General features: G+C 46.6%; 1 protein-coding gene across 3 annotated transcripts in view; it reads right to left on the reverse strand.

Annotated features, from left to right (window-relative positions):
* The window catches only part of CLMN (calmin), a 93,044-nt gene that overhangs the window by 18,937 nt on the left and 60,716 nt on the right, over positions 1 to 13,391 (reverse strand). For all 3 annotated transcript variants that reach the window (XM_044271899.1, XM_044271900.1, XM_044271901.1), the window contains exons 2-3: positions 7,648 to 7,709; positions 173 to 268 (exon numbers count right to left, since the gene is read on the reverse strand). In XM_044271899.1, the coding sequence (XP_044127834.1) occupies positions 173 to 268; positions 7,648 to 7,709 (158 nt within the window). The remainder of the gene's footprint in view (positions 1 to 172; positions 269 to 7,647; positions 7,710 to 13,391) is intronic.

Below are 13,391 nucleotides of genomic sequence, written 5' to 3' on the forward strand. Positions count from 1 at the left end.
CCCTGCTCCATGTGAGCTAAACCAGATCAGGATTAGAATTGCTATGAGTATCTCCATTCATCGACAGCAAGCAGAGTTCTTCAAAATGATAAGGAACTGATATAGAAAGCTGCAGTACTTTTCAGTATACAAATGGACAACCCCTTCAAGCCCAGCACGTGGGAGCACTCACCAGACTTTGCCCCGTCAGCACCTCCAGCAGCGCCATCAGGATTCTTCCGTCTTGGATATCGAGAAACAAATCTTTAACTTCCAGCGGAGGATTGCACTGTGAGGAGAAGGGAGAGGGGGTCACCACCTGCTAGAGGGCAGGGCGTTACAGCCGTCGGACCCCAACATCAGGCGCTTAGGGCTCATGCACACAAGCGTATTTTCTGACCGCATTTTTTGTGGGTCAGATGCAGACCCATTCCACGTGCTGTCCGCGTCCGCAGGTCCGTTCCGTGTCGTCCTCAAAAATAGGACTGTTCCATTCCACAAAATGTGGAACACACACGGCCAGTATCCGTGTTTTTCAGTTCCGCAATTTGCGGATCGCCAACAGTCGTGTGAATGGGCCCTTATCCTGTGGATGTTATGGTGGGACTACCCCTTTAAGGCTACTTTCACACTTGCGTTTTTCTTTTCCAGCATTGAGTTCCGTCCTAGGGGCTCTATACCGGAAAATAACGGATCAGTTTTATCCCCATGCATTCTGAATGGAGAGTAATCCAATCAGGATGCATCAGTTCAGTCACTGAACGGCGTTTTGGACGGAGGAAATACCGCAGCATGCTTCGGTATTATCTCCGTCCAAAACTCAGGATCAGTTGCCGGAATGCCGGATCCGGCATTGAAATGTAGTGCATTAAAAATACCGCAAAGCCGGATCCGTCTGTCTAAAAATGTGAAAAAAATACATAACGGATCCATTTCTCAGGATGACATCCGGAGAGACGGATCCGTTCTTGCAATGCATTTGTAAGACGCATCCGCATCCGTATCCGTCTACAAATGCTGTCCGTTTGCATGCAGACGGCTGGATCCGGCGACGGAACTGCTTGCCGGATCACTCTGCCGCAAGTGTGAAAGTAGCCTAAGGGGGACACAGTTAGAAGTCCATACAGAAGCATCCATATGGTTTCCCTTCTTGGCGTGGTCGCGGATTTAAGACACCACATGGCCGCCAGCAGTATTTTGGCGCTGTGTACCGCTCCAAAATTCCGCCGTGTGAACTGCCCCTCATTGTTTATAGTACAGATAAAATGTATCAACTTGGAGTCCATTGTTACAGGGGATTCTCTAGACTGGATACAAATGTAACAAGCTGTACAGGTCTCCAGAAGAATATTCCTATTCACTGACAACAAACAGAGATCTTCAAAAGGTAGATTCAGCGTTAAAACATTAAGGGGGTCATTCATTAATACTGTCATTTTTTTGGCATTCTCTTTTGTTTCTTTTATGGGGGCGTCGTTGGCGGAAGATGCACCTAATATATCAGGGGGCGTGCACCTCATTATAAATCAGGCGCATCTTTGGTAGTCCTCACATCCGCAGGGGCTGGCATCGTTTTTTGCCAACTTTTATCCCTTTTTCCTGATGTAAAATAAGTAAATGTGCCAGGGTCCCCACCCACGCTCCGCCAGTCCTATGTATCAAATGCGCAAAATTTTAAAGCAAAAATCCTCCAAAATCTATTACAAGGTCCCAGAAGTTTTTATTGCAGAGAGGCAAAGCTTTAGGCCGCATTCACACCACCGTACGAACGAGTCCGCATCTGTCCTGCAATTATGCGGAATGGGTGCGGACTTAGGGTACTTTCACACTAGCGATTTTCTTTTCCGGCGCTGAGTTCCGTCCTAGGGGCTCTATACCGGAAAATAACTGATCAGTTTTATCCCCATGCATTCTGAATGGAGAGTAATCCGTTCAGGATGCATCAGGATGTCTTCAGTTCAGTCGTTTTGACTGATCAGGCAAAAGAGAAAACCGCAGCATTCTACGGTTTTATCTCCGGCGAAAATAACTGAAGACTTGCCTGAACGCTGGATCCGGCATTTTTTCCCATAGGAATGTATTACTGCAGACTGAAAAAAAGGTGAAAAGCCGGATCCGTTTTTCCGGATGACACCGGAAAGACGGATCCGGCATTTCAATGCAATTTTTCGACTGATCAGGCATTTTTAAGACTAATAAGGATCCTGATCAGTCTTACTAATGCCATCAGTTGGCATACGTTTTGCCTGATCCGGCAGGCAGTTCCGGCGACGGAACTGCTTGCCGGATCTCTCTGCCGCAAGTGTGAAAGTAGCCTAATCCGTTCAGTTTGCATCAGGATGTCTTCAGTTCAGTCGTTTTGACTGATCAGGCAAAAGAGAAAACCGTAGCATGCTACGGTTTTATCTCCGGCGAAAAAAAACGGAAGACTTGCCTGAACGCCGGATCCGGCATTTTTTCCCATAGGAATGTATAAGTGTCGGATCCGGCATTCAAAATACCGGAATGCCGGATCTGTCTTTCCGGTCTGCGCATGCGCAGACCTTTAGAAATGAGAAAAAAATAAATACCGGATCCGTTTTGCCTGATGACACAGAAAAAACGGTTCCGGTATTGCAATGCATTTTTCTGACTGATCAGGCATTTTACAGGATCCCATTTATTTCAACGGGGCCGCAAAAGAAGCGGAGAGCACACCGTGCGCTGTCCGCATCCATAGTTCCGTTCCGCGGCCTCGCAAAAAAGATAGAGCGTGTTCTAGTCTTGTCCGCAATTGCGGCCAAGAATAGGCATTTTCTATGGCAGTGGCGGCCATGTACGGTCTGAAAATTGCGGAACGCACACGGGCAGGTATCCGGTCCTATAAATGTAGTTGCTCGGGGGTCATTCTGCTCCTTCGGTCATTCATCAGGGTACAGTGACGGATGATTACACCCCCCGCTAATATTTTCCTTACATTTGGCGTCAATTCCGGGATTTACCTGCGCGCCTGTGATGTAAACAGTTCTAACATATGGCGGTGGCGATGTCAGCGCTCTCACATATCCCAGACCTCGCCTGACACGGTCGGTCTATCACGTTAAATACCGCAGCTCTTAATGTGATCAATCACTGTCCGCGAGGGCGGAGAGCGCCGCCTCCGATAACGTCCTGTGACAGTCGTGTAAACACGGGGTAAATGAGCCTCAGTGCGGAGTCCCCGCAGGTGACACAGTCCAGGAGGCCGGGGTATGAATACTTGTGCAGGGGGGAAAGCTATTAGCGAATGTGAGACTCCGCAGATCACAGGAACCGTGGAAAACCTGTCAGGACTTCAAAGTCACCTGGGCGCGTGGTGCCCTTTAAGAAACGCTTTTCTGGGAAAGCTGGGTGTCAACCCGTTTTCCTGCTAGTTACTGCCCTCCTCCACCCATCCCAGGCTCATGAATGGCATCTCTGCCAAGATACTCAATGATAAAACCACTGCTTGCAGAGTTGCCTTTCAGTAGTCTGGGAAAGTTGGATGACAAGCCCTGCATTGGACCTTCCCACTAACTAAGAAAAGAGTCATTTGCGGTGATTTTCTGGATATAAAGCTTATATCTTTAATTACTCATCCAAAACCTCTGCTTGCTGTCAGTGACTGGAAACATTATTTTCTTATCAAGTGGCAGGAATTCTGTCCTGACTTGATGTTCTGTTTTTCTACAGTCTAGAAAGCTGGGTGACAGCCGATAGGTCGGCCATTACATGTCATCACCCAACTTTCCTAGAGTCCGGAATGGGAAATCTGCCTCCAATACGGAAGCAGAAGGGGGTAATACAGTCAACCTAGACCAGGGGTCAGCAACCTGCTATTGCAAAACTACAACTCCCAGCATGCACATTTGCTTGGTTAATCTTGGAACCCCCATAGAAGTGATTAAGCATGCTGGGACTTGTAGTCTCTCGGCAGCTGGAGTGCTGCAGGACTGCAGGAGGGACCTTGGCAGAATCAAGTCAGCAGCCATAGTGGATGTCACCCAACTTTCCCAGAAACAGATAATGACTCAGGCCTCTTTCACACAACCGTTTATTTTTCTCGTTTATGGGCCGTTTTTTTAGTTCCGTATATGGAACCATTCATTTCAATGGTTCCGTAAAAAAACCGGAATGTATGCCTTCTGTTTTCGTATTTCCGTTTTTCCATTCCGTTGAAAGATAGAACATGTCCTATTATTGCCCGCAAATCACGTTCCGTGGCTCCATTCAAGTCAATGGGTCCGCAAAAAAAAACTGAACACATACGGAATGTACTCCGTATGTCTTCCGTATCCGTTCCGTTTTTGCGGAACCATCTATTGAAAATTTGATGCCCAGACCAATTTTTTCTATGTAATTACTGTATACTGTATATGCCATACGGAAAAATGGAACGGAAACGGACACGCAACGGAAAGAAAAAAAATGGAACAACGGATCCGTGAAAAACGGACCGCAAAACACTGAAAAAGCCATACGGTCGTGTGCAGGAGTCCTTAAGAAGATAGATTGCTGCCAATGACTGGAAATGTTCAGAGATTAGGCATCAGTCTTGATCCAGTTTTTCACACACAGCTGATGTGCTCGTTACAATGTATCAGTGTAGGTAATCCTCCGCCCCGATCCCTCTCCTGTCCTGGAGTCCAGGCCGATGTACACAGGCACAAATCCCCAGCAACGCACAACCTCCGGGCTCTGCTGCACAGGCTCCACCAGGAGAATACGGGCTCATGCGCACGACCGTATGGATTTTGAGGTCCGCAAAAAATACGGATGACGTCCGCGTGCATTCCGTATCTTGTGGAACGGAACTTCCGGCCCCTGATAGAACAGTCTTATCCTTGTCCGTAATGCGGATAATAATAGGACATGTTCTATTTTTTTTGTGGAAATGCACACGGAGTGGCTTCCTTTTTTTTTTTGCGGACCTGCTGAAATAAATGGTTCTGCATACAGTCCGCAAAAAAAAACGGGACACAGAAAGAAAATACGTTTATGTGCATGAGCCCTACCTTTCTATATATAAGGTCCGATGGAGCCCGATTTTTCCAGAAAAACCCACTGACTGTGCAGTGAAAGCCCCATGTGCCTGGAGAGCCCTTACACTGATACACTGTAACAAATCCATCAGCTAGGTCATGGTGACGTTATCAGCCTCTACATCAGGGATCAGCAACCTCCGGCACTCCAGCTGTGGTGAAACTACGACTCCCAGCATGCTCCATTCACTTCTCTGGGAGTTCTGAGAACAGCCAAGGAGGTGTGCATGCTGAGAGTTGTAGTTTCGCCACAGCTGGAGTACCGAAGGTTGCTGATCCCTGCTCTACATAGTTAGAAGAATGTTCCATTCACTCAGAGCAAGCAGAGATTTAGAAAAGGACGAGGGATTGAAACACAAAGTGTGCATCAACCATTGCACCGATACAATGTAACAAATCCATAGCTGTGTGATCAGGTCATGGCAAGGTTATCAGCCCCTACATAGCGTGAAAAGGTTTCCATTCACTCACAGCAAGCAGAGATCTTGAAGAGGAAGACGGGTCAAAACACAAAGTAAAATCCGTGTGTGTGAGCCCTTAGGCCTCTTTCACATGACCGTACGGTTTTGGGCTCGTTCACACAAACCTATTTTGCGTTCCGTATACGGGCAGTTTTCTGCGTTCCGCATACGGTCCGTATATATGGAACCATTCATTTCAATGGGTCCGCAAAAGATGCGGACAGCACACAGAGTGCTCCATTCCGTGGCCCCATTTTGCGGACAAGAATAGGCATTTCTATAACGAGCCTCCTGCTCCGTCCCGCAAATTGCGTAAGGCACACTGGCGGCATCCGTTTTTTGCAGATCGGCGACAATCGGACCGCACTTTGTGACTATAGTCTAGGGGAACTCAAGGACCCGCGCACCTCCAGCCGCAGCGTCTCCTCCTGCACAGGTCCTGAGCGGTATTAACTCCTTCAGCCGCTCCGGACGGAATTCTCAGCGGACGCTCAATGCTCCTTTATGTTCCATTTCAACGCCACGGCCAAGAGAAGCAAAGGGAGTTTTTGGCTCCGGCCGATCCCCAGCCTCGAAGTTCCAATAAATGATTTCACTTGACAGCTGAAGGGTACCAGAGGTGATGGGGGAGGGGGTGCCAGGCCAGGCACTGGGTAAAAAAAAAAATAATAAAAAATTTGGTATCCAAACAAAACAAGTCTTGTGCCGGGAACGTTCCTGAGGCGTCCCGGGCCGGGTATGGGAGAAGGGGCCGAGCGTTCCTGCATGATCTAATTATCATCTCCTCACTAATGGCTTTCACAGAAGCCAAATACTTCATAAAACCTCTGACAGCCGTCAGCGACAGGTAGACACCGACCTCAGACCTGCCCGCCGTAAGGCCTCAAACCGCCGAGCACCAGGAGGCGGGGCGGCCCAGAAACCAGTATGCATCTCCTCCAGGAATTATTTTTTTTATGACATTCTTGCTTTTTAAGACCTAATTATGCACCGTCCGTAGAATGAGTGGACAAAAATTATGTCTTATACTCCAATCACATCCAAAGCTGATCATGTCTTATACTGTGGCATCCAAGGCTGCATTTAAAATCCTGCTTGGAGTCCATGCTATATCGAAATAAGGCCTCCTGCACATGACCGTTGTGTGTTTTGCAGTCCGCAAACCGCGGATCCGCAAAACACGGATGGCGTCCATGTGAGTTCCGCAATTTGCGGAATGGCACTGACAGCCCTTAATATAACTGCCTATTCTTGTCCGCAAAACGCAGACAAGAATAGGACGGGTTATATTTTTTTTTTGTGGGGCCACGGAACGGAGCAACGGATGCGGACAGCCCGCATCTTTTGCGGCACCATCGAAGTGAATGGGTCCACATCCGAGCCGCCAAAACTGCGGCTCAGATGCGGACCGAAACAACGGCCCCTGTGCATGAGGCCTGAAACATAGTCTAGGAATGAGTTCATTTTTTATAAGATTAGATGAAACAGCGCCATCTAGTGGCCAATAATGATCATGTCTTATACTCTGGTTACCTCCAGAGCAGCATTCAGAATTCTGCTTGGAATCCATTCTATATTGAAATACTATATAGCCTAGGGATGAACTTTGTTTTTATAAAGGGCAGATGAAACAGCACCTCCTAGTGGCCAATAATAATAATGTCTTATACGCTGGTTACCTCCAGAGCAGCATTCAGAATTCTGCTTCGAATCCATTCTATATTGAAATACTATATAGTCTAGGAATGAACTTTGTTTGTATAAAGGGCAGATGAAACAGCACCTCCTAGTGGCCAAAAATGATCATGTCTTACACTCTGGTTACCTCCAAAGCAGCATTCGACATTCTGCTTGGAATCGGCAAGACATCTCAGGAGATTTTTCTTTATGATTATATCAACCAAGGGCCTCGTTGGCATTTGTATTCTGGGATGGGGGGGGGGGGGGTTAGATTTTTGTTGCAGACACTCCATCCCTCAGCAGGGCCTGCTTTGAACAGACACTGAACCAGCAGGGGCTGCTAAAGTCAGAGGCGTAGCGCAAAGTTCCTGGGCCCCAATGCAAAAACAGGGGTCCCGTCTATCATGCGCAATTTCTAATACTGTTGTCTTATAGAGCAGAGGGGTTTGGGGGCCCCTCAGGCACCGGGGCCCGGGTGTGAGTCTTACCTTCTCTAGGTGCAGGTTCATCCATCGGGTGAACGTTCTCTTCTGCACATTCTCTCGTTCAACTAGTAAAAATATAAAAGAGACATAATAAATATAAACTTTACATACGGTATTTTATATTTGACCAGTCATGTATTAAATCTGCCTCAGGACTCTGGGAAAGCTGGGTACCACCTGCGCGGTTTCTATAGAGGCAGGCGGCAATCGGTTGTCCCCCAGCTTTACCCAGAAGCAGATAAAAAAAGTTTCATAAAACTTCTAGTAACTTAAGTAAGGCTTATGTAACTGGTTTGAACTGGCTGCAGAGCATCGCAGATGAGGGGTGACGCTCTGCAGAGCCTGGCGCTCTGGTCTCAGTCACACAGAAGTGATGAGCACAGTTAAAAGCCGGGTCCCGGTACATCCGCAGCGTTCATTACGCAATGATGTCATCGCCTCTGTTAAGTGCGGGTGTCGGCGGCGCAGCTGGGATCACGCCGTCTGGTCGCCGGTGCGGAAAACCTCCTTCCTTCCTATAAATCACATTATAGTCCAGGATGTAGATACAGGCTCCACTGGGCGCCGTAAACTGCACACGGCGCGGCCGTAGGATCCGTCTCGCCCAGCTCGTCATCACCTTATGCGGAATTTACATAATATATATATTTTTTTAAGTGACATTTATGTGAAGGATACAATGTATCAAGTGGAGGCGGAGCCTACAATCTAATGTATCACCGGACTCCGAGATACAGGTAGGCCTGGGAAGATCTGTAGGGCTGCATTCACACAAGGCAGATTTGGTACAGGAATTACTGCGACTGTCCCGCACATCTGTGGGGGATGTACAGGAATCTGCGCATGCGCTGCGGAAACAGCTCCGTGGATGGAAGAGATTTAGGTGGGAATCACACATGCCGTTTCTGGCGCAGTTTTTGATGTACCGTAGGTTTTTTTTGCGCCAGAAGGAACCGGAAATCTAAAAGGAAGGATCCTTCCCGCCTGATCCACCTTGGCTGAAAAAAAAACTATATAAAAAACTGCAAAAAAATGGTATCAATGAAAACTACAGACCGCCCTGCAAAAAATGAGCCCTCGCTCAGGTCCGTACACGCAACTACAAAAAAGTTATAGGGGTCAGAATATGGCGCCGAAAAGAAAAAATACTTTTTGTTCAAGGTTTTACTTTTTTTTTTTCAGTATTAAAATGCAAGAAAAACTATACATGTGTAGTATTGCCGTAATCATACTAATCCAGAGAATGAAAGTAGCAGGTCCGTTTTAACGTATAGGGAATGCCGTAAAGAAAAAAACTCATAAAACTGTTGCGGAATTGCGTTCCCCCCCCCAATTTCACCCCATTTGGAATTTTTTTTTTCCAGCTCCCCACTACATTGTACGCAATATTAAATGGTGGATTTAGATCTCAAAAAATAAGCCCTCATACAGCTATGTGAACAGAAAAATAAAAAGTTATGGCCCCCAGTTTTCGAAAATGGAAAAAAAATGAAAATTTTGGGAGGAGGTGTAGGCAGCGCAGGGCATGAGAATGTTCAGGCAGCCCCGATACCTGCTCAGCACCGGTCATCACGACGGACTCCCCAGGCAAGAAGGGGTTAAACACAATTAAAGCGGTAGAAGACATGGCCTGAGGGATTTCCTCGGCAGCTTCTCACGCATTTCTCTTCTTGACCCCGTGTTATGAGCGTCTCCAAGGAAATCAAGGCAGCGAAAATCTCCCCCCCCCCCCCCCCCCCCCCGAAGATGAACTAACTGATAATTTGTCTTCATCGGAAACTAAACTGGTTCACGTCGTGCACGGAAACTGAAAATACAGACATAAAGGGATGCACACGTGTCCACCTTTATTCCAAAGGTTGAGAATGGACCATGTGGATGACCCCCAAATGTTAAAAGGGTTACGCTACATTTTTCAAACACAGCTCCTGGATCTGAATACGTTTATAATTGCATATATATGTAAAGAAAGCCTTAAAGGGGTTCTCCAGTTTCATAATAAATTATTTTTTTTATCTGCTCCTAGTACCACAAACACAGTATATTTTTGTTCCATATAACCCGTTTTTCACGACAGCCGCTTTCCTTCCCCTGTTCTAGGCATTGTTGTATGCTGGCAGGATGTTAACCTGCAGCACTTCCTGTTTACATCTGCAGATGGGATGAGGAAGTTATGATTGTATACATCCAGCCAGGATTCAGTGACGCTCAGAACAAGGGAAGGAAAGCGCTGACATGAAACATATGCAGTCTTTGGGCTACTAAAATTTGGAAACTGGAGAATACCTTTAAGCTTTTATTACTTAGCACTAAAGTACCCCCAATATGTTAGTAGGTGGTCTTCCAATATACTGCCTCCAACATAAATTACATAAAATGCAGAAGAGGACCAAAGAGTAAAAGGTTCATCAACCAGTTTGGGAAAAGTGCACCCTGTTCCTAAATAGTCTCTGTGCAACAAAGGGATGCAGGACCAACACTGACCACCAGGTGTCAGTGCATTAATACCACCATACAAATAGGTAACTGTACCATGGACTTGTCACTGTAGGATAGATGCCACCCAGAATCTGAATGTGTACTGCCCCTAGTGGTCAGAGTTATTAATAAAATTTGGATCCAGAAAATGACAATATATGACCGTTCTACAGTCCCCAAAAAAACAAAAACAGCTCCCTATATCACAGCTTCCTAGACTTATCAAAAAAACATATGCCAATGTAGCAGAGCTAAGTTTGTCATTGAGTTCTCTGTGGTTTTACACAGGACTGCAGCCACAGAGAGTTATAGGACAAGTTCGGCTCTGCTATACCTGTGCGTGCCCCACCATAGCTGTAGGACTGGGTCATTGGTAACCTAGGAGCGGTTACCTGTAAATACAGTTATCTGATCCGTAGGGGGCGAGATACATGAGGGCGATAGGGGAGACGGTTCTGCCTGACCGCAGAGATGGCATGAGGATGTCGCGTGACGATTTCATTAGATATGGACTAGAAGTCGCCCACACGATCCACTGACACATTTTTCACAGATTTTGAGCTTTGTGAGGTTTTCTTCTCCAATCAGGTCTAAAGCTAAATCCGGCATAGTGCATGATGGGAGCTCTGATGACACCGACGCGGTAGGAGCTCAGCCGTTAGGTCACAGTGGGGGGTTAGGGTTGAGCGAAACCGCTGTCTGCTTTCAAGAGCAGCCAGCTGCTTTGGATGTGAATGGAGAAGAAGTCATAAAGGCAGCAAGAAGCAGCCCAGTCACCTATTATTCCAATCCCGCTCCAAATTCTTTGGATTGTCCATTGATCACTTGATGATATCTGGAGTGCCCCTTAAAATATTTCAGTGAGACGACTGCCAGGCAAGACTGGGTGTGCCCTGTGCGACACGCGTTACAGACCGGGAAGTGTTTGCACCCACAATACCGGCCCATGTTGACACTAGACAATCCTGACAATGGAAGCTTTCATTCCTCACACAAAGGCGCTGTGTTAATGTCACCGATCACCTATGACTGCCGCGCGCCCGCTGACCCTGCCCGCCTGGCGACACTGGCACGCCAGCCTGGCACAGGGTGCAGCCCTTTGAAGTTGTGACTTGACTCGTCAGGGCTGAACTGAGGCAGAACTGCTTCTACAGGAAATATGCGTAATGTACCTGCACCTAGGCAGGGGCCCGCCTATCCCATGTGCCAGGGCCCTGTGGGGGAGGGGGGGAGGGGCCCGCCAGCACCTTAAAGGAATTTTTGAATTTCTGTAAATCGTTTACGTAAATCATCATCTTATTTTGTTGCACAATAAAAACTTGTGAACCTTTCTAATAGAATTTTTGGTCTTTCACCCATTATCAAGATCTCTGCTTGCTGCCAACGACTTTTGCGGTTCGCAGCACGGCCACAAGGGGACACGCGTTCGCGTGAAAGAGGCCTTAGGGCTCGTTCACACGACCGTGTGGCTTTTTCAGTGTGTTGCGGGCCGTTTTTATCGGATCAGTTTTTCCGTTTTTTGTTTCAGTAGTTTTTTCCGGTTCTGTTCCGTTTTTCCGTATGTCATATACAGCATACAGTAATTACATAGAAAAAATTGGGCTGGGCATAACATTTTCAATAGATGGTTCCGCAAAAACAGAAAGGATACAGAAGACATACAGAGTACATTCCGTATGTGTTCCGTTTTTTTTTTTTGCTGACCCATTAAATTGAATGGAGCCACGGAACGTGATTTGCGGGCAATAATATGACATGTTCTATCTTTCAAAGGAACGGAAAAACAGAAATACAGAAACGGAATGCATACGGAGTAAATTCAATTTTTTTTGCGGAACCATTAAAATGAATGTTTCGTATACGGAACGCAAAAAACGTTTGTGTGAACGAGCCCTTACCCTGTAGAAAACTAATATTTCTCACAGCTGAGGGTTTGCAACAATTGTATCCAATCCTCTGTAAGCTAAACAGATCAGCAGCACAAAACTCTCTCCTGTCCTAGTCTGTTACAATGTGTCAGCGCAGGTAAAATGTATCCGTCTGGAGATCAGCCTCACAGACAGGATACAACTGTAACAAACCTCAGCTGTGAAAAGTATTAGGTCTCTAAAGGTTTTCAGATACCTCTCCCCCGTATAACAGAAATGTACTTATTAATTTCCTTGAAAGCAAGCAGAGATCTTGAAAAGGTCAGCAATTAAATTTATAATTAGTTAATGAGAATATTTTAGTTTTTTCCATCTAGAAGCTGTATAATCCCAATGCTTCTCATAGCTGAGGGTCTGTTACAGTTGTATCCAGTCCAGACAATCCTCTGCGAGTTAAACAGCTTGGACTGGAAAAGTTGGGTGACAACCAATATGGCGGCAAGTACAATTGTCACCCAGCTGCCCTGGATTCCTGAATGCAAAGCTGCTTAGATACGCTCCAGTCTACGAAGCAATATGGCAGCCCCACTGGTTGTCACCCAGATTACCCAGAAACAAAAATAACTTATTTTTTTTTACTTAAAGGGGTTGTCTCCTGTAAAAGAAATTCAACTTTTTTAAAACCAGCTCCTGGATTCAAATACTTTTGTAACTGCGTGTAATTATTTAAGTATATGTGTCTATTATAGCGCCACCTGCTGTTTGTTGTTGTCCTGATTTTTCGGTCCACCTCACTAAGGTGTCACGGTGCCTCAGGTGACTGATCTCAGGAATTTAAGGAGATTGGCTGAGCGTGGAGGAATCTAACAGCCGCCTTGATTTCTTTTGATTCAGTGTTGATAGGGTTAATGACCACTTCCCTTTTCTCAGCTGTTGCTCAGTGGTCATCACTTTTACCCTTTATAGTCTGACCCCACCCTTCTGACTATGCGGTAGATAGCTTCATTTGGGTTTGGCTGAGCTGGTGTGAGGTGGTCTCTGGTGTTCCTGTTCTTCCATCTCCACAGAAGTTAAAGGGAGTCTGTCAGCACATTTACCCCTTTTTAACAGTTCCCATTGCGCTGTAGCCGCAACACAGATGATTAAAACGGTACCTTTATATGCTTTTGTGGACTTTTAAAACTGCCAAAAACGAACTTTGATGCATATGTAAATGAGGGCTCGCAAGTGCCCAGCGGCGGCGTCCACCGCGTTGGTGCCCAGGCAGCTCTGCCTCTTCAGCTCATATCCCCGCCCAGCCTCTTCCTCTGCCCGCCCATCTGTTTTCTCTCTCCCTCAGCGAGATCCCGCGCCTGTGTGCTGACTTCCTTGGCAGGGGCATGCGCAGTGCGATGCCCATTG

The sequence above is a fragment of the Bufo gargarizans genome, chromosome 11 (assembly GCF_014858855.1).
Source record: "Bufo gargarizans isolate SCDJY-AF-19 chromosome 11, ASM1485885v1, whole genome shotgun sequence".
Lineage (NCBI taxonomy): Eukaryota > Metazoa > Chordata > Amphibia > Anura > Bufonidae > Bufo > Bufo gargarizans.